The sequence below is a fragment of the Thecamonas trahens genome, assembly GCF_000142905.1.
Source record: "Thecamonas trahens ATCC 50062 unplaced genomic scaffold supercont1.18, whole genome shotgun sequence".
Lineage (NCBI taxonomy): Eukaryota > Apusomonadida > Apusomonadidae > Thecamonas > Thecamonas trahens.
In genome coordinates this window covers 193822-211330 of record NW_013657662.1, presented here as the reverse complement: position 1 = coordinate 211330, position 17509 = coordinate 193822, and the positions used below count along the sequence as shown (strand labels likewise).

General features: G+C 64.7%; 10 protein-coding genes across 10 annotated transcripts in view; 4 read left to right on the top strand and 6 right to left on the bottom strand.

The window, feature by feature from the left end:
* The first annotated feature begins 55 nt into the window (after nucleotides 1-55).
* On the top strand, nucleotides 56-1116 carry AMSG_04419 (thioredoxion). Its single transcript, XM_013903305.1, has 2 exons — nucleotides 56-330; nucleotides 532-1116. The coding sequence occupies exons 1-2, from the start codon at nucleotides 74-76 to the stop codon at nucleotides 1076-1078; spliced, it is 804 nt and encodes a 267-aa protein (XP_013758759.1). The 5' UTR covers nucleotides 56-73; the 3' UTR covers nucleotides 1079-1116.
* AMSG_04418 (HTTM domain-containing protein) lies at nucleotides 1050-2986 on the bottom strand. Its single transcript, XM_013903304.1, has one exon. The coding sequence runs from the start codon at nucleotides 2891-2893 to the stop codon at nucleotides 1142-1144; it is 1752 nt and encodes a 583-aa protein (XP_013758758.1). The 5' UTR covers nucleotides 2894-2986; the 3' UTR covers nucleotides 1050-1141.
* AMSG_04417 (uncharacterized protein) lies at nucleotides 2958-3442 on the top strand (the record flags this gene model as incomplete). The annotated part of the gene is made up of 2 exons (XM_013903303.1): nucleotides 2958-3048; nucleotides 3210-3442. 2 exons carry the CDS (start codon nucleotides 2958-2960, stop codon nucleotides 3440-3442), a joined length of 324 nt encoding a protein of 107 aa, XP_013758757.1.
* An 18-nt stretch (nucleotides 3443-3460) lies between these two features.
* AMSG_04416 (uncharacterized protein) lies at nucleotides 3461-4871 on the bottom strand (the record flags this gene model as incomplete). The annotated part of the gene is made up of 1 exon (XM_013903302.1): nucleotides 3461-4871. One exon carries the CDS (start codon nucleotides 4869-4871, stop codon nucleotides 3639-3641), a length of 1233 nt encoding a protein of 410 aa, XP_013758756.1. The 3' UTR covers nucleotides 3461-3638.
* A 203-nt stretch (nucleotides 4872-5074) lies between these two features.
* AMSG_04415 (glycoside-Pentoside-Hexuronide :Cation Symporter family) lies at nucleotides 5075-7097 on the bottom strand. Its single transcript, XM_013903301.1, has 2 exons — nucleotides 6973-7097; nucleotides 5075-6824 (listed from the first exon to the last, which is right to left on the bottom strand). The coding sequence occupies exons 1-2, from the start codon at nucleotides 7081-7083 to the stop codon at nucleotides 5160-5162; spliced, it is 1776 nt and encodes a 591-aa protein (XP_013758755.1). The 5' UTR covers nucleotides 7084-7097; the 3' UTR covers nucleotides 5075-5159.
* A 248-nt stretch (nucleotides 7098-7345) lies between these two features.
* Nucleotides 7346-8462, top strand: AMSG_04414 (uncharacterized protein; the record flags this gene model as incomplete). Its single annotated transcript, XM_013903300.1, has 3 exons — nucleotides 7346-7552; nucleotides 7579-8370; nucleotides 8418-8462. 3 exons carry the CDS (start codon nucleotides 7346-7348, stop codon nucleotides 8460-8462), a joined length of 1044 nt encoding a protein of 347 aa, XP_013758754.1.
* A 48-nt stretch (nucleotides 8463-8510) lies between these two features.
* On the bottom strand, nucleotides 8511-11156 carry AMSG_04413 (TPR repeat protein; the record flags this gene model as incomplete). Its single annotated transcript, XM_013903299.1, has 1 exon — nucleotides 8511-11156. One exon carries the CDS (start codon nucleotides 11154-11156, stop codon nucleotides 8511-8513), a length of 2646 nt encoding a protein of 881 aa, XP_013758753.1.
* A 266-nt stretch (nucleotides 11157-11422) lies between these two features.
* Nucleotides 11423-12435, top strand: AMSG_04412 (39S ribosomal protein L24; the record flags this gene model as incomplete). Its single annotated transcript, XM_013903298.1, has 2 exons — nucleotides 11423-11503; nucleotides 11855-12435. 2 exons carry the CDS (start codon nucleotides 11423-11425, stop codon nucleotides 12251-12253), a joined length of 480 nt encoding a protein of 159 aa, XP_013758752.1. The 3' UTR covers nucleotides 12254-12435.
* On the bottom strand, nucleotides 12432-16549 carry AMSG_04411 (uncharacterized protein). The gene has a single exon (XM_013903297.1). The coding sequence runs from the start codon at nucleotides 16522-16524 to the stop codon at nucleotides 12484-12486; it is 4041 nt and encodes a 1346-aa protein (XP_013758751.1). The 5' UTR covers nucleotides 16525-16549; the 3' UTR covers nucleotides 12432-12483.
* A 356-nt stretch (nucleotides 16550-16905) lies between these two features.
* Nucleotides 16906-17509, bottom strand: part of AMSG_11808 (uncharacterized protein) — a gene marked incomplete at both ends in the record, with an annotated part of 2551 nt that continues 1947 nt past the window's right edge. Inside the window, one exon of the mRNA XM_013903451.1 lies at nucleotides 16906-17463. Coding sequence (XP_013758905.1) covers nucleotides 16906-17463 — 558 coding nt within the window. The remainder of the gene's footprint in view (nucleotides 17464-17509) is intronic.

The window sequence follows — 17509 nt, the reverse complement described above, 5'->3', positions numbered from 1 at the left end:
AGTGACGTGTGCTGGCGTCGCCTATGGCGAGTTGCAGCTGACTCGGCCACACTCGACTGTGCTCCTCATCGACATGACGGACGCTGTCTCTGGAGCCATTGCCACGACTACCGGTGCTGCGGGAGGCCAGACGAGCGGAGCTGGCCCTGTGGCCGGAGCCAGTGGTGACGCTGCAGCGCCGTCGTCGTCGCTGCTGTGGAACGTGGCCAAGGCTGCGGGCGCGGCAGGCGCCGTCCTGGTTGCCGGCGCGTTCTACCTGTGGAAGGCGGCCCAGGCCGAGCGCCGCGAGGCTGTCAACGCCGTGAAGCGCCGCAAGTACATCATGAAGTCGTACGTGTCAGAGTGGGTGGGTGGGGGGGGAGAGGGCGGGTGGGGGGGGGGGCAGCGGAGGGGAGGGAGGGAGGGAGGGAGGATCCCGGATGGGGAGGGGGGGAGGGGAGGGGGGGAGGAGCATGCGGGGAAGGGATGCATGGGATGGAGCTCATGAGCTGTGGAGGGTGTGGGCAACGGGGGTGTGGGGTGGGGGTGCAGGCACCGTAAGAAGGCTGAGCGTGGGGCGCAGAACGTGCCGTTCTTCGACGGGGTGGACCTGGTCGACGCGTCGGGAACGCCGGGCTTCCGGGTGACGGCCGACAAGGAGGTGATTGTGCTGTACATTGCCGCCGGGTGGTGCCCGCCGTGCCACACGTTTACGCCTCTGCTGACCAAGCTGTACAATCAAGCGATCGAGGAGCGGATGCCTGTCGAGGTGGTCATGCTCTCGGTGGATCAGTCCGCCGACGACATGCTCAAGTACATGTCCAAGGCCGGGATGGACTGGCTCGCCGCCGAGTACTCGCAGCGGCCGACGATCTTCCAGCGTGTGGGCGAGATCTCGGACATTCCGACGGTCATTGTGATGACTCCCGACGGCCGGATCCTTGATCGCGAAGCCCTTGCCCCGCTGGTGCAGGACGGCATGCTCGCTTTTCACAAGTGGCTCGCCGAGTCGCGCAACGAGGAGTGGGTCGACCCCAACGACCCGGATGCCAACCATCCGTACCCGCTCATGCGCAAGCTGGACGACTTTAAGCTGTGAGGTACAAGGTAGCTCGGGTAAATGCCAGTAGATGCCAAGCCAGCGATGCGTGCATACTTGGGCTCAGTCAGTCGGCTTGGTGTCGTAACAGTGATGCTCCCAGAGCACGTCCTTACCGGCAAAGGTTCGGGTCCCGTCCTCGTGGACAAAGGCGTGGATGATCCACCACTCGAACATCCACAAGCGTGAGCCGCCCGTGTGGCGGGCGTTCCACTCGCGACAGATGTACCGCCCGTAGCCGAGCCGAAGCGCTGGCACGTCCGAATACCCCTGGCCCCAGATAAAGGCCTCGTAGATCTTGAACCAACGGTGGTTGCCGATGTCGCCCACAAGTGTGTCGGGTCGCTCCCACGTCAGTGGTGAGAGCGTCTCAAACTTGAATAAGCCGGCGTTGGGAAAGAGGTCGCCCTGTGTGTCGTCGGTCAGGTTGGCCTTGATGACAAAGTGCCACTGCGACTTTGGCGGGTGGGGCGAGAACATGCTCCACATCTGCCCGATGTGGAGAGTCGGTCCGATCCAGTGGATCTCGGCGGGAAGGCCGCGGTACGCGTTGACGTTGGCGAGGCACCAGAGGAGGATGAAGAGGATGCAAAAGAGCGCAAAGATGTTGCGCCACGCCCAAAAAACGAGCGAGGTAAAGTCGCGCGACTCGGCGACAAGCGCGTTGCCACTCCGCTCGCTCGTCTCGACTACAACCGACGCCCGCTCAAAGCAGAGCAGCCGGTCGGCTGCGCCCGCCAGCCAGAGCATCAGCCGCGCATGGAGCTTGACCGGGCGGAACCGCAGCAGCCAGCCGTACCACCACAGCAGCGGTGAGGCGCGTGCAAGGGCAGTCAGTGCGTCCAGGCCGGTCGCCTCATCGCCGGTAGGACCGCGGACAGCCAGCCGAGGCGCGGACGGCGCGTCGGAGCCGCGCACCATTTTGGCGCCTCGCAAAAGGCCCAGCTCGAGCGCCGCGCACGCCAGCCAACGATACAAAGGCTTGCGCGGCGAGTAGACGATGGTGAGCGGGGTTGAAAAGGCTGAAAAGCGCCGAAGGAACGTAAATACAATGTCGTCCCAGAACATCGGTGGAATGAACGCGGTCTGCGCCGCCATGGTGATGTAGGTAAACATGGCGAGGCGCATGGCAAGGCCAAACGAAAAGTGCATAAAGGCAAAGCCAAAGGCACCGAGGAGCCGGCACGGGCCGGTGGCAAACGGAACAAAGTAGAGCATCGGCCCGTACTTTTCCCACTTCCACACGGCCCAAGTGAAGAACCGCAGCCAGGCGTCGGGCATCATGAGCAGAAAGTCACCCATGGGCTTTCGGAAAAAGTCGAGCTGAAGCGCGTAGAACGTTGCTGTGTAGTCGACAGTCCACTCGTGGCCAGACTTGTGGTAGACCGAAAAGACGTACATGATGCAGATCTGAAACATGTACGCAAGCGTGGTAAAGTCGGCAATCGTCCGGGTCGGCGGCAGAGCGTCCACCACGTCGGCCTGGTGCGGCGAGACAAGGATCGCAATGGCCTCGTCTCGGGCATCAGCTTCGCCGTTCATGTGCAGGGGTGAACCGTTGCCGACATGCATACCGCTGTCGTTGGCCACGTCACTATCGGGCCGGCGGCTCTTCAGCCGCCGCCGCAGCAGTGCGGCCGACTCGGCCGGCGTGCCGGCTTCAAACCGCGCGTTGACGGCGTCAATAGACCAGATGGTGCCGAGCGGCATGAGCATGGCAAAGAGGATCACGCACCGCTGAAGCACATCACCCGAATGCAGGCAGAGCTCGTTGCGGATCTGCAGCGAGAGAGTGCACATCCAGAGGACCAGCATGGAGAGTCTTGTCCGCCATCCGATAGCGACAGCCACAATGGCAAGCAAGTGCACGCCCCACAGAATGAGCGAGAGCGAGGGCTTGCCAGTTGCACGGAAGAAGCAGATGGTGGTCGAGCGGGAGAAGCTGCAGAAGCTGCATGACAAAATCCCTCGTCGGTGTACATGGCCTGTGTTATGTTGCATATGCAGTGAGTGAGACGAGAAGGGGAAGCGGGGGAGCGGGGAGGAGGGGATCACGGACGGGGAGGGGGGGGGGGGGAGGAGAGGGAAAGGGGAGAGACTCATGAGGTGTTGAGGGTATGGCGGAGTTCAGCCGAGGGTGAGACTATGGACATCGAGAAGGCAGCCGGTGCCGGGCCTGCGACAGGGAGCGAGGCTGCTGGTGCCACGCCGATGGGCAAGCTGGACGGCGCACGCAAGGGCGAGTCGGCCATCGCGGCGGACAAGAAGAAAAGGCGGGCGTCGGCGCGTAAGGCTGTCTCGCGCAAGAACCGCTCCCGCGCAGGCCGCACCTCGCGCAAGAGCAAGCGAGGCTTTGTCTTCTGATGGTGGTGCTGTCAAGACGAGGCGCGCACTGTTGAGAAGTACAAACCAAGCCGAACAGGCAATAGGCGCCATCGGCTGTGCTTGGAGCGGTGGTCCGGGGCCTTGGGGTTAGGGTTGGCAGGAATGGGTTATGGAATCATGTAAAGCTACTGAGCGTGTTGTGTGGAGCGATGGGCGCTCGGTTCGTGTACTCGACTCATGTAAAGTCGCCCAGGGTGTTGGCTGAGAGGAGGGCAGCCGTGTCAACAGAGTCCGAGGCAGCGCGAAAGTCGAAGACATCGATGGCGGCGTGGCCGCAGCCGGCGATGACCAGGGTGGCGTGGCGGTCGTCGAATGCAGCCGAAGTGACCGGGTAGTCGAGCGAAAAGACCGATGCAGGCTTGCGGGTCTCCCGCCAGTCCCAGATGGCGACAGTGGCATCGTCGGACCAGGTGACGAGCCGGAGTGCGTTGCACTGCAGGCCGACAACCTTGGCCGAGTGCGCGGCAAGGACCGACTCGGGCTCGGCGGATGATGGATGGTAGAGCGCCACAACCCCGGCTCCCGAGCCAACTACCAATCGGGCGTGGTACTTGGAGTAGCGGATGGTGGTGACCGGTGCACCCTCTTCGGGCACGGTGTAGAACGAGCGGATCGGGCAGGCCAGCGCATCGGCGCAGGTGTAAAGCGAGAGTTCACCGTTGGCTGTTCCCGCCACCACCATGCGCGACGACGCCATGAGCACCGACGAGATCGGCCCACTCAGTGCGTGCGTCGAGTACTCGGGCTGCGCCGCCGACCGCTCGACCCGGCGCCAGATGTGGACAAGCCCATCCTTGGTCCCGCCTGCCACCCGCTCGCCGTGGGCCGAGACGCACGTGAGCGGCTTGCGAGTTGGCGCAAAGACCGAGCGGACCAGACCCGACGTCATGTCCCACACCCGGACCGTCTTGTCGGCCGACGCGGTGATCAGCTCCGATGCCGCCATGTCAAAGCCGGTTACGGCCTTGGAGTGGCCGACAAAGGTGTTGACCACTTCGCCGTCATCGAGCGAGATCTGGAGGACCGATGCGTCCGACGATGCCGTCGCTAGCACTGTTAAACCATGGAGCGCCACGCCTGTCACCCGCGTCGACCGCTTCTTCGAAGGCGGCCGCGAGAGTAGCCGCTGCGACGCATCGCCGCGTCGCCATCGCTTCTCCACCTCGTACTGCGCCCGGAACACTTTGTCCCATCGCTGAGCGCCGCGGACACGCGAGCCGAGTGGGCCCCATGTGGCAGCCGCCATGCTCCGCCACACACCTTGGTGCGTCCGCAGATACCTGTGCCATGCCACGCACACCTGCGCCAGCGCGCACAACTCGTGGTGGCTGCAGAGCTTGAACACCTGCCGCAGCACCTCGTCCGGCAGCTCGAGCAGCCACCCGCCGCCTGCCTGACTCGCCGCCATGGTGTAGGGGGGCCAGGGGGGAGGGGGGGGAAGGGAGAGCTGTGTGGACTGATCGCCTTGTGGCCGGGCCTGGTCGTGCGGCTCACTTGTCGGCTGCGGCAAGTGCCCGAGTGCGGAATCGCGAATCGTACGGCTCCGACAAGCTGCTGTTCGCAGGAGGTGGCAAAACGCACAGCCGACACACACGCCACGACACGCTGACATGTCAACATCACTTTATTTCTGACCGTCATCGCGCAGCAACGTATCACGCTCGGTTCGGCTCGGCTCGGCTTGGCTCGGGTACGCTCAGTTGATGCCAAACGCGCTCGGAGTGTCGATGCCAGCGTTGATACGCGGCTCGCCCATCGACGAGTCCCAGGTTCGCATGATGGCGTCGTCAGCAGGGGTTTTGTGCGAGAGGAAGATGTGTGACGGCTCGGGCGAGGCGTTACCAGGAAGCCCCGCCGAGCCGCGCATGTAGGAAGCCGGCATCGAGTTGTAGCCTGCGCCGCCGTACTGGGCGTCGTATTGGGCGTCGAGGGCCGGGTTGATCGCGCCATACTTCTGGATGGCACGCGGCGAGTCGGCGTCGGCGTAGCGGTCCGACGGGGAGTCACGCCCATCAGCGCCACCATCGAGCAGCGGCTTGTACGCCCGCGACTTGGCCTCCTTCATGGCCTCGCGCTTCGAGTACTCGTGATATCCGCCGCCAAAGTACGTTGAGATCATAAAGGCGAGACACCAGAGCGCGGCTGCGCCCGGCACATACACCATGATGGTACGGTAGAACGGACCAAGCTCCTCGTCTATCTCGTCGGCCGACGCAGCCTTTGATGTGGCGTTGTCGCCGTCGGGAGTTGCCTTGGTGTGCGCCTGCGCCATAAACTGGATGACAAGGACAGCAATGCCGTTCGAGAGCTTGTCCAGGAATGAGAGCGCGCCGTAGACAAAGGCTGAGCCCTCGACATCGTCGCCGATGAGGTCGGCCTCCATGGCCAGCGCCGTGACCAGCATCGTCGTCCCGCCGACGCCGAGGCCGATGACCACGCCGTAAACCAGGTACGGCGACGACTTGTCGATAAAGTGCGCGCCGACGCACGTGCCCAGTACCACCAAAATGCCCAACAAGAGCGTCATCCGCCGTCCGATGGCGTTGTTCACCACCTTTTGAAGCGAGGTCGTGAGGAGGCCGGCAATAAAAACCGTCAGAGGCGCAACTGCAATGTTGGTCTTGTCCATCTGCAGCGTGTCGAGGAGAAAGAGCGGCAGGTAGACCTGCGAGATGTTGACCACCAAACGCGCGCACATGTACACACCACCAATCTGGTAGAAGAGAGCCCGCTTGAACCAATCCGACCACGTGACCCGCTTACAGCTCTCCGACTTGCCGCAAGCCTTCTGCTTCTCCTCGTGGCTCGGCTCAGCCACACCCACGTGAAAGTACGTCGCCGCCACCAGCCCTGTCGCCACCACCAGATACGAGAGCAGAGCAAAGTGCCACAGGTCGGACGGCCCGACATCACGTCCGGCCGACGCCTGCAGCAGGCCAAACGCCAGTCCAAAGACCGCAACCGAGGCCACAATGGTAAACGCGTAGCGCGCAGAGTTAAGAAAGTCGCGCTCGCGCGACGACGATGTCAGCTCCGGAATGAGCGAGAGATGCGCAACCTGCGTCGACGCCCATCCGATCTGGAAGATGGCGATAAAGACCGAAAAGTAGCCCAGCTGCCCGTTTGTCGAAAAGTGCTTGACAAACGGAAAGTCCGAGCCGAGGATGAAAGGAAACGAGAGCGCCACACACAGGGTGCCAAACAGATGCCACGACTTGCGCTGTCCGTACGGCAGCGAGGTGAACTTGTCCGACAGCACGCCAACCGTCGGCGTCATCGCGGCGTCCACGCCCTGGCCCACAAACAGCAGAATCCCTGCATGTGACGCAGACATCTCCCGCACCTTTTGAAAGTACACAATCTGTTCTCCCCACACCGTCGACCACGCCGTCCATCGCCGCGTGCCCGTGTCGTCCGCATTCGCCACACCTCCCCTGCCCGGTCAGTCTAGTAGGTCACACGGCAGCCGCCTCCCCCAACCCCCCGCACGCCCTCCACCTTTGACGCACCAGGTACGAGAACCACACCGCCGCAGTGAGGTCGTTGAGCACATGGCCCACAGAGTACGCCGACCGTGTAAGCCACGGCAGCCTGGTAGGCTTGCCATTGCTCCCGCTCATCCTCACCAAGCCTCACAGCCGTCAGAGGGGTACCCCTTCTCTGCCCGAGCAATGTCGCCTGACTTTCCTCCGCAACATGATTGCAACAGCCGCTCGCTTGCCGCCACTTCATATTTTTTCGGTCCGCACCCCCACCCCCCACCCCCCTCCCCCTCCCCCAACTCTGACCACACAAATGCGAAATTACCCCGTTGCCCCCTCTCCTAGCTCCGCTGCCGCCGTTCACTGACACACGCGACTACTACCTTGTCCACTTGCTACCATGGAACGTCTTCCAGTCGAGATCTGGCACCTTATTGCGTACGAGTGTGGCGTGCTTGATGCGGTCGACGTCGTTGCGCTCGCCTCGTGCTCAAAGACCTGCCACAACAAGCTCCTCGGGGACGCGTTTGCAAAGTCGCTCGCTTATGCCACTGCCGGACTTGACACGTGCCTCGCCCGAGGCCTCTGGACCGGAGTCCTTCGCTTGGTGGATACCAGCGAGTGCGACACGAGCGAGGTGTGGACGCCGGTCCGGGTCATGAACTTTCTGGGGCGGCCGACGCCGGAACCGACAACGCGGCGTGGATGACGCTGCTTGATCGCATGGCCGCCGATGCCGTCTCGCTCAACATTAATCCGTTTGTCGACGATCACGGCGCTGCCTGGCTCGCTATGCAGGAAGGCCGCGGGACGGTTCTCGATCGTGCGTTCGCCTCTGACTTTGACTTTCACTCGCTCCCAGCCATTGCCGCCGCTGCCAATCTCCGCGACGTGGTCGCGTACCTGACCGACAGTCCGGCCGCCATGAGCAACATCCCCGACCTCGAGTCCGATCCCGAGGACGAGTACGCCGGCTACTCGGGCCCGGGCATCAACATCGTTCTCGCACTCGTTGCTGCTCGCGGCTGGGCCGATTTGGTCAAAAAACTCGTGGCTGCAGGCGCCGATCCGTCGTTCTCGCACTCTATGCCGCTCTACTATGCCGCCGAGCTCGGCCACGTCGATGCCATCAACGCGCTGCTGGAGAGCGACAGTGTCGACGTCAACGCGCGCGAAGGGCGGGCCATTGCTGTGGCAGCATATGTCAACGAGCGCGACGTGGTCCAGCTTTTGATCAGCCGCGCCGGGCCCAACCCCATGCTCGCCGACGCCGCCTGCAGCACGGCAAAGGCTGGCAATGTCGACATTCTCCGCGACCTGCTTGCCACCGGCACCATCGATCTTGTCGCCGACGGCCCTCGAATCCTTGATGATGCAATCTGGGGTGACGCTGCAGAGTCTGTGACTGTGCTGCTCGAGGCTGGTGTCGACCCGTCCGCCAACAACCCGACCGCCATCGCGCGCGCACATAGGCTCGGCCGCGACGGCATTATCGACCTCCTTGTCGCTGCCGGTGAGATCGATCCGCGGCAGGACGCCGACACCGCCGAATAATACTAAGCAGACTAGACTTCAGCGGCGGCGACAACCCGAATAAAGTCGACGAGGGTGATGACCGAGTCGGCCACGGCAGTTGAGAGGCACGAGACGTCGCGCGCTGGGTCGACGCTGCGCAGAGCGTCGTCGACATAAAGCTCGCGGAGCGTGGCAATAAAGGGTGCTGGCCGCGGGGTGAGGATGGCTTCCCAGTCAAACTGGACGCTGTCGGGAATGGGTGCGTCGAGCTCGAGGCCGACCGAGAGAAGGAGCGCGTGGAGGCCGAGCAGGCCGCACATCGCCGATCCGCGGGTGAGCGGCATAAAGTTGTACCAGTAAAAGGTGAGGGTGAGGGCGGCGTCGACAAAAGCGCGCCGTGTCTCCGCCGAGTCGTCGGCCTTCAGAGCGGTGGCCGCGGTAGCAACGACGTCCCACGCCGCCGTCAGCTCGGCGTCAAACTGCTTCCACCGCGACGGCGTGCATGGCGTGCGGATGGTAAAGTCGTAGCCCTCCGGTGGGTGTGCCTGGAGCGTGAGGCGGGTGCCCTCGTACGGAGCCGCGCCAGGATCTGCGCACGAGTAGCACGGCGTGATGACGTAAAAGTCATGGCCCACAACAGCGTACACCTCGTCGAGCGTCGATGCGGTTGCGAGTGCTGCCCGCGCCGACGGCATTGCCACCTCGTCCGCGAGCTGCTCCGGCAGGAGGGCCTTGACCAGCGCAAACGAGCGTGTGTAGCCAACACGGTGGTATCGGACTACGTCGAGCTGACCGCTCACCATCGGCGTTTGCGAGCCAAAGCCCTCAGCAAACTGCTCTGGCGCAAGAAGGTCGACCCACCAGACCGGATCGTTCGGCTCGGAGAACTGCCGCCAGCGGACGGCGATGTCATAAAAGTCGCGCCAGCCAAAGGCGTGTGCGTGCGACCCGATCGAGGCGCCGGTCGAGGCGACCGAGATCGGTCCCGTTGCCCAAAGGCTAGCCGCTGCCTGTGCCATCTCGACAATGGCGAGTCCACCCATTCGGTGCTGTCGCGCATTGGTCATAAAGCCCGGTGCGTGGTACTGGAGGCGAACACTGAGCGCGTCGGCGAGGACGACCATTGGTCCGAGCTCGGGCGCCAGCGGCGCGTCGAGGTCGACGCTGGCGGCGGCAAGCGTCTTGGCCGATGGCGTCGGCAGCGGCGTGTACTCGAGTAGCAGCGCCGGCGAGTGCCGCTTGCACCAGCCCTCCTTAAAGTACGGGTCCATGGCACGGTCGAGGCTAAAGGTGCGGAGCGGCGTCTCGAGGTGCGGGAGGACTGCGATGAGGAGTTCGCGCTGGTACCACGCCGGGTCCGATGGGTGGTGTGCGAGGACGCCGTTGTAGGCTGCCAGTGCCTCGCTGTAGCGGCCGAGGGCGTGGAGTGCAACGGCGTGGAGCTTGGTTGCATCCTTGGCGCTAGGATCCAGACTTGCAGCGGCAGCTAGATCAGTGATGGCGGCGCGGAGCTCGCCGGCGCCATAGCGGGTGAGCCCGCGAAGGTAGCGCCCGTGGAGGTAGCACGGATCGAGCGCAACGACGGCGTCGAAATGCTTCATGGCCAGCTTGTAGTTGGCCAGCTCGCGGTACGAAGAGCCGAGGTTGACCAGCGCCTCTTTAAACGACGGGTCGAGATCGAGCGCGCGGGTGTACGCCGTCACAGCCTTGGCGCACTGGCCCATCGAGTTGAGGCAGAGGCCGAGAAAGTTCCACGCCACAGGATCGGCATTGTTGGCAGTGAGCGCCGCCCGGAGATCAACTTGGGCTCGGCGGTAGTTGCGCATCTTGTGCAAGAGCACGCCACGCTGCTGGCGGGCGTCCGGGTCGTCCGAGCCGTCGACGGCGGCCGTCAGGTCGACCAGCGCCTCGTCAAGACGGTCTAGTGCCGCCAATGACTGGCCGCGCCGCTTGTGTGCCTCGGCACAAGTTGGATCGACCGCAAGCGCGGCAGTAAAGTCGGTGACCGCAGCCTCGAGCTGGCCGCCCATGGCCATGGCCGTCCCGCGGCCGACATACGCTGCCACCAGCGACGGATTGTCGTCGAGCAGCTGCGAAAAGTGGGTCACGGCCTCGACAAGCTTTCCGGTGTTGACCGCTAGGTACCCGAGCGCAATGGCCTTGTCGGTCGCGGGATCGCCCGAGCCCATCTGGACTAGCCCGCGGCGAGCCACCTGCTCCGACGCATGGACCACGTCGTACTCGGGGTCGGCGGCGACGCCATCGGCCAGCCGCACTCCACGCGCTTTGCCGCGATCCGCACACAGCGCAGGCTGTGCAGGCTTCGCAGGCTTTGCGCTCGCTCCGTCGCCCTCGGCGAGCATGCCCAGCGTGTGCATCAGCGCGAGGTCGCCGTAGTGGCCAAGGCCGGCAGCAGCAGCAGCTTGGGCGGCGTCGGCGCGGCCGAGCGCCGCCAGCGCCTTCGCCTTCCACACATGCCCACTCAGCACGCCCGGATCGGCAGCGATGGCGGCCTCGGCATCCTTCAGCGCCCGCTTGTGCAGCTCGAGCGCGTAGTTGGCCGCCGCCCGGTTGGCGAGCAGCTCGGCCTCGGCCCGCGGCGTGGCGGGCCCTCCGCGCAGAGCCGCCGTCAGCCGCTTGATACACTTTGCAAACTTGTTGGCATGGAGCTCAGCCAAGAACGCATCCGTGTCCATGGCGCCTACGTCTGTGGCGAGTGAGGTGGAGAGGGGAAGAGGTAGAGGGGAAGAGGAGGGAGGGAAGGGGGGCAGGAGAAGCACCTTCGCGGGCCAAGCCGTGGATCGGTGGCGGTGAGTCGCTGAGTCGCTGGCGGTGAGTCGGTGAGTCACTGGCGGTGAGTCGGCGGCGGTCGGTTGGTCGGTGAGTCGGTCGGTCGCGGCGGCACAGCTACTTGTCCAACCCGTGCCAACGTGGCAACACTGCACTCACCCTCACCCGGCAAATGTCATTCCGGGTGAAGCGGCGGGTGGTGCGCGCCGCCATGGACGCCATCTCCTCATGGAAGGTGGTCAAGGGGGACACGGTATGTGGTTGAGAGCAGGGCAGGGGCAGGGGCAGGGGCGGGGAGGGGGGGAGGGGCTATTGGTTTTTGTTTGATCTCCCCATTTGATGGGATGGATGACGCGCCAACCCACCCACCCGACCCGGTGGGGGCAAGGGAGAGGGGAGCACTGGTCGATGATGAAGCCATTTCAAAATATCAGAATAGAGTTTCAGACGCAAAGCGGTTGAAGAGGCTTTGAACAATACGGCTGAGAACAGTGCCCTCCTTCTATGAGGCGCAGGCTGCCGGTGGGGCAAGTGGCGGTGGGCCGAGAACTCACACACGCGCATCCGCACACGTCTTGGGACGGCGGGGCCATGGGCTGGACAGGTTGTCATCCTGGCGGGTAGGGACGCCGGGCGGCAGGGCGTGGTGGAAAAGGTGCTGCGCAAGAAGAACAAGGTCATTGTGGACGGGCTCAACTTGGTCAAGAAGCACATGCGCAAGACTGAGGTACTCGACGGCGGCATCTTTACCAAGTCGGCCGCTGTTCCGGTCGCCAACGTTGCGCTGCTGGATCCCATCGATGGCAAGCCGACCCGTGCAGGGTGGGCTCGCGACGAGGCCGGTAAGCGCATTCGCATTAGCAAGCGCTCTGGTGAGCCGATCCCGCGCCCAATCCTGCCGCGCCGGGTCCGCGACGTCGCGCCCGAGCTGGACGCCGCTCTGGACACATCCGCTGAGGTTGTGGCAGAGTCGACGTTTGTGCCGTTCAAGATCAAGCTGTGAGCAACGTTACGCTCGGCGTGGCGGTGTTCGCTGCGACGATCGACTCGAGCCTGGTGCGGCACCGGCAAGCAAATTGCTGTGCCGCGAGATCTCGATCGCGCGCTGCTTGGGGCAGTGGCGGGGCCACGTGTTGCGTTGCCTGGAGTCTGTCCGTAGACGATAAATACGAATGTCGTTGTGTATGTGTTTGTGTTCATGGTGTGTTATTGGATCTAGACGAAGAGTCCGGCCTACGCCGTGCACGGCGGCGACGGCGCGTTGCGAACGACGTAGTCGGGGAGCTCGAATGCGAGGTGCAGAACCATGTTCTCGACATGGACCACGCCGACGCCGTTGGTGACGTGGATGTGGAACTGGTGGTCGTTGCGCTCGTACTCGTTGCCGACGCGGAGGCACATCTCCACCGACGACGGTGCCAGCACCATCTCGGTCACCGCCACCGCGCCGGGTACCAGCTCGGTTGGCAGCTCGGCTGGACTCGACGCCGACGACGGATCGTCGACGTGGGTGAGGAACAGGTTCGACGCCGGCGAGTAGATGCACATCGAGCCGAGGCACACCCCGTGCGGGTTGTCGTACCACACATCAAACGCCAGCGAGCTCACCGTCACCCGCAACGGCGATGGGTTGTGGATGTAGATGGCCACCCGCGCCGTAAACTCGCACTTGCCCTCCAGGATCGCAAAGTACCCAAAGTCGAGGTCAACCAGCTCCGTGCACTGTACCACAGAGTTCATGCCGTCGACCGCGCTCGCCCCGGCGAGCGAAGCCCGTGCCGGAAACACAAACGGATAGTGGGCCGTGAACGCGGCCGCGGCCGGAGCCTGCGTACCTGGTGCGAGCACCACGTCGACGTCAAGCGCCACGTCGTCCTTGCCGGCCGTCGCCTTGTTGATGAGACCCTCCAGCGCCACACGCGACGCCTCGGCGCTCACTACCCCCTCCATCTCCACAAACGTTGTCCGCCCGCCGCCACGCAGCACGTTGGTGCTGAGGCTCACCGAGCCGACCGACGCCCCCGAGTACCGAAACGCCATCGACGGGAGTCCAAGCTCCACGTCGGGCAGTGCCGCCGGAAGCGCTACAGGCACTCGCATTCGTGCCTGAACAAAGTCCACGTCCGACGCTACCACCTCAAAGCTGACATTGCGTCCAAGTCCGCTACTTCCTCCGCTCACCGCGCTCGCGTTCCAGTACATCTTGAACGACGCGCCGGACAGGATGCGAGCGAGCAGGTTTGACGACTCGGCCCCGAGCGCGTCGACGCCAAACTGAACCTCGGCCGTCAGCCCAGCAGCAGCCTCGCCGTTGCCAAGCTTCAGCACCTCGCTCCCGAGCTCGCGCAGAAGCGTCGCGTTACGCGTTGGTGCCACACGCCCGATAAGGCTCACCTTATCTTGCCCAGTCTGGATCGCAATCGGCGCCGATGCAAGAGTGAGCAGCGTCCCGCGTGCACCGCCGCTCGCCCCGCTAGCGACAACGCGCAGCGCAACCGGTGGCACAGTCATCTCGACCACGTTGTTGGAAAGGACGAGGCCCGAGGTGACTACAAACGATGATGCCGGACTCGCAGGGTCAGCGCCGGCAAACACAATGTCGTCGACCAGGGATGCGAGCCCGTCGCCGCTCCCGGACTGGACCGGGTCCACCCGCACGCCGGCGAGCAGGGCGGTGATAAACGAGTCGGCGGCAGTGGTCGGCGGCGGGCGGACAACGACCTCGAGATCGAGGCTGGCCACAGCTTCGCCAAGCAGCGGTACGTTGGAGGCAAACGCATAGATGTCCATGGTGTTGACTGCGTCGGACGCAACGGTGAAGGCCGACCACGCAATCTGCGCCACCTCTGCATCGGCATCGACCAGCCAGACCGGAAGGTCGGTCACACCCGGCACCGTCAGCGAGAGATGCAACCACTCGAGGCCGAGCCAGAGCTGTGGCTTGAGTGTCACGATGGCAATGTCCGTAATCGGCGCCACGTAAACCTTTCGCAGCTCGTACAGCGAGCTCGCGCTGCCCAACGTGTATCGCCACCGAATACCCGAGAGGAGGGCGTGGAAGACAGATGGGAGATGACCCGGGGCAGAGTGGGCGACTCGTGCAAAGACAGGCACAATGCCGCCGCCCATCCACTGCGAGAGCGCCGACGCCGCCATCGTCGACGAAACCACGTCAACTGCGCCGTGAACAGACACCGGTCCGGTCGAGAGTACAACCACGTCCGCGTCAGACCGGCCGTGCAGCGCCGGTGCCAGGCTCGGTGCCAGGCTCTCATCCGACGTCGCCACCACTGCAGCGTCCATCTGAGGGAGCGCGGCGCGAACAACCACGCCATCGAGCACGTGCGGGATCGCGAGGCGGCATGTTGCGGTTCCGCTCAGCAGCGGTCCGTCAATGGTCGCCACCGTCGAGGCAATCTCAAACAGCGGCGGTGCACCCGGTGGCGGCGGCGGAAGCTCGGCAAACCACGTCGCCGAAGGTGCAAGCCCCTCCAAGCGCAACTCTGTCGCGAGACGCGACCAGATCGAGGCCTGCGGCGATGCTGACGGCACCAGCCGGGCGCCGAGTCCGTACAGCGGACGGCCGTCCGGGCTATCGGCAAACTCGCGGAGGGCAAAGAGCGGGTTGGTGAAGAGATGCTGCGGCACATCGTCCACCTCCCACAGGGGGAGCGCAGGGAGCACAAGAGCCTGAAGCAGCGGCATCGAGTCGATGGTAACTGCTGCTGAGACTCTAATCAACTCGTTAGTCGCAACTGCTGAGAGCCTGAGTGTGCCCAGTGGCGCAGCCAATCCGCCCGGCAAGTCAGCGACGACTGTAGGCGGGAGGTCAACGCCTGGCGTGAGGTAGAGCGAGGCCTCGAACGATGGCATTCCGATGATGCCGACGTCCAGGGAAGAGCCTGTCACGGCCGAAGCGTTGACCAGAGCCTGGACAACCACCGTTGACCCGTCGGTGGTTGCCATCAGAACGTCCAGAATCTTGCCGGCGAGCGGCGCGTTGTGTGTCGTTCCGTCAGCAACAGATGGGTCCAACGCTGAGCCGTTGATGAGAGGCGAGAGCCAGTCGCGCTCCGGTGCAAAGGCTGACGACTGGGGAAGGTCGAGATGAAGTCGGTTGAGGAGCGTCTGCAAGAGACACGGGGCGTCCGTTCCTGGATTGGCACCGATCAGCGCCAGGGCCGGAGCATACGCACGGTGGGTTGATGGCTGGAGTACGTCGGCGAGCAGCTGCGAGAGCGCTGTCGCGGCTGATGGCGTGCGTGCGACCTCTAGGTCGAGCTGGAGCGGCGCCGGGCCGCGCAAGCTGGCTGTCTCGCCCCAGCGTGTCGGTGAAGCGTGGACGGCCACAAGCTGGGGAGCGTCGTCCGGGCCGCCCGTGCCATCTGCGCCGCCTGCCGCTACGACAACGTCCAGCGGCGGCGTCAGCACCGTCAGCTGGATAGTGGCCGGAGCATGCAGCTTAAAATGGGCCGAGAAAGTGCTCTCACCAAGCTCTGCACCGGTGAGGGTGATCATGGGCGGTGGCGGTGGCTGGGTGGCGGCGCCAGAGGGCGACAACGGTGGCGGCGGCGGTGGCTGGAGAACGACGGCTTGGTGGAGAGTGTGCGATATCGGAATGCTGAGCAGTGCCGGGGCACGGATGGTGAGCTTGGCGTCGAGGATGAGGCTCGGCGGCGTGTGGGCAGCGGCGTAGGACGCATTGAACGCACGCCGTGCCAGAACCGACGCCAAGTCAGCGGCATGTTGTAGTGCCTGGTGATTAAAGGCGAGTTTGGATGCGAGTGGCGCGGTGTGGCGGCCGTAGCGGATGGTGGTGTGCGGGAGCGCGACCGAGGCAAGGACAGTGCCCGAAGATGCGGCTCGGATGTCGACCCGGGTGGCGTCAAGGCTGGCAGTAAACCAAGACGGTGAGTCGAGGGTGAGCGCGAGCGCGAATGGGATGGCGTCTGGATCGCTGCACTGGTCGGCGCGGACCTGGCCGGACACCGATGCATCGAGCCGTGCCAGCGACGCCAGTTGGACTGCAACTAGAATCAGGTAGATGATGAGGAGAAGGACCGCGGCGCCAGCGCAGGCTATGCCCTTGCCGCGGCGCGAGGAGAGGCAGCGGGTGGGGTGACAACGTCGGGACCGGGAGCTGCGTCCGCGCGACGCAAAGCCGGTCAGCTCGTCGTCGTCGTCGTCAGCCGAACCGTCGCCGACCACCAGCAGCGGCGAGAGCGCGTCGTGATCCCTGGGCGAGTCCCCGTCCCACACCAGATCCAGAACCATGTCATCGTCCGACTCTGCCGGCGATGCTGTTTGTGGCAGTGAGAGGGCAGCGTGGGGGGGGGCGGGCTCCGAGTCGGGGTCGGCGGCGGCAGAGAACACGGCGACCGGACGGAGGGCGACGGCAGCGCCCGGGGGAGCCTCGGGTGCGGCATAGGGCGCCGCGAGGGTAGACGGAGTGAGCGGCGAGGGAAGGGATGGGTGGGGGGTGGATGGTGTCGGCTGCATGGGGAGGGGATGGGGGGGTGGGGGTGGGGTGGGGTGGGTCGACCGGTCACGTGGAAGGCGGCACACGGGTCGGCAGTCGGCCCAGGAACACCGGTGAATGGACAAGCGCGCGACTGGTACTTTGATGAGGATGTTGGCCAGCGCGCGAGCAGGCGATTACAGGACGGCCGAGCCGGGCGGCGGCTGGAGCGGCTGGGGCACCATGAGTGGCGGCGACGTGTGGGTGGCGGGCTGGAGGGGCTCAGGCACGAGCGCAGGAGAGGCAAGTGGTGCCGGCACGGGGGCAGGCAGCGGAGCGGCGACGGCGGTGGCGGCGGCATTCGGGCCGGCGGCAGCGATGGGTGCACGCCTTATGGCTGCCGGGGTGAGGTTGGGGTTGGGCGGACTGATGACCGGTGACGCGGGAGCCGGCACAGTGCTGAGCGGCTTGTGCTTCTTGGGCGGGTGCTGCTGGACGGAGGCGGTGAAGGCCGAGCCGGTAGCTGCCGTGGCGACTGGGACCTGAGCTGGCGCGGCCGGTGCATGCACAGCAAAAGAGGCTGTGGCTGATGGGATGGGAGTGGGCGCGCCAGATGCCATCGGCGATTGGACGGCAGGCGAGCTGGAGGTGGAGCCGCGCGAACGCTTACGCTTCCGCGGCTTGGGCAGAGTGTCGCGGCCCTCGACTTCCTTGATGACAAGATCAATGTCGATGGCGCCATCGAGGCGCGACGACTTTTTGAGCACGCGGCCAGAGCGCGAGCGTGAGCGCGAGGCGTCT

Excerpts from the sequence above, each read along its gene's own strand:
- AMSG_04415 (XM_013903301.1), bottom strand. The coding sequence starts at position 7,083 with ATGAGCGGGAGCAATGGCAAGCCTACCAGGCTGCCGTGGCTTACACGG. Across the intron at positions 6,825-6,972 it reads CGGTGTGGTTCTCGTACCTG|ATTGTGTACTTTCAAAAGGT; the intron begins GTGCGTCAAAGG and ends TGGGGAGAACAG.
- AMSG_04419 (XM_013903305.1), top strand. The coding sequence starts at position 74 with ATGACGGACGCTGTCTCTGGAGCCATTGCCACGACTACCGGTGCTGCG. Across the intron at positions 331-531 it reads CGCAAGTACATCATGAAGTC|GCACCGTAAGAAGGCTGAGC; the intron begins GTACGTGTCAGA and ends GTGGGGGTGCAG.
- AMSG_04411 (XM_013903297.1), bottom strand. The coding sequence starts at position 16,524 with ATGGTTCTGGATCTGGTGTGGGACGGGGACTCGCCCAGGGATCACGAC.
- AMSG_04418 (XM_013903304.1), bottom strand. The coding sequence starts at position 2,893 with ATGCTGGTCCTCTGGATGTGCACTCTCTCGCTGCAGATCCGCAACGAG.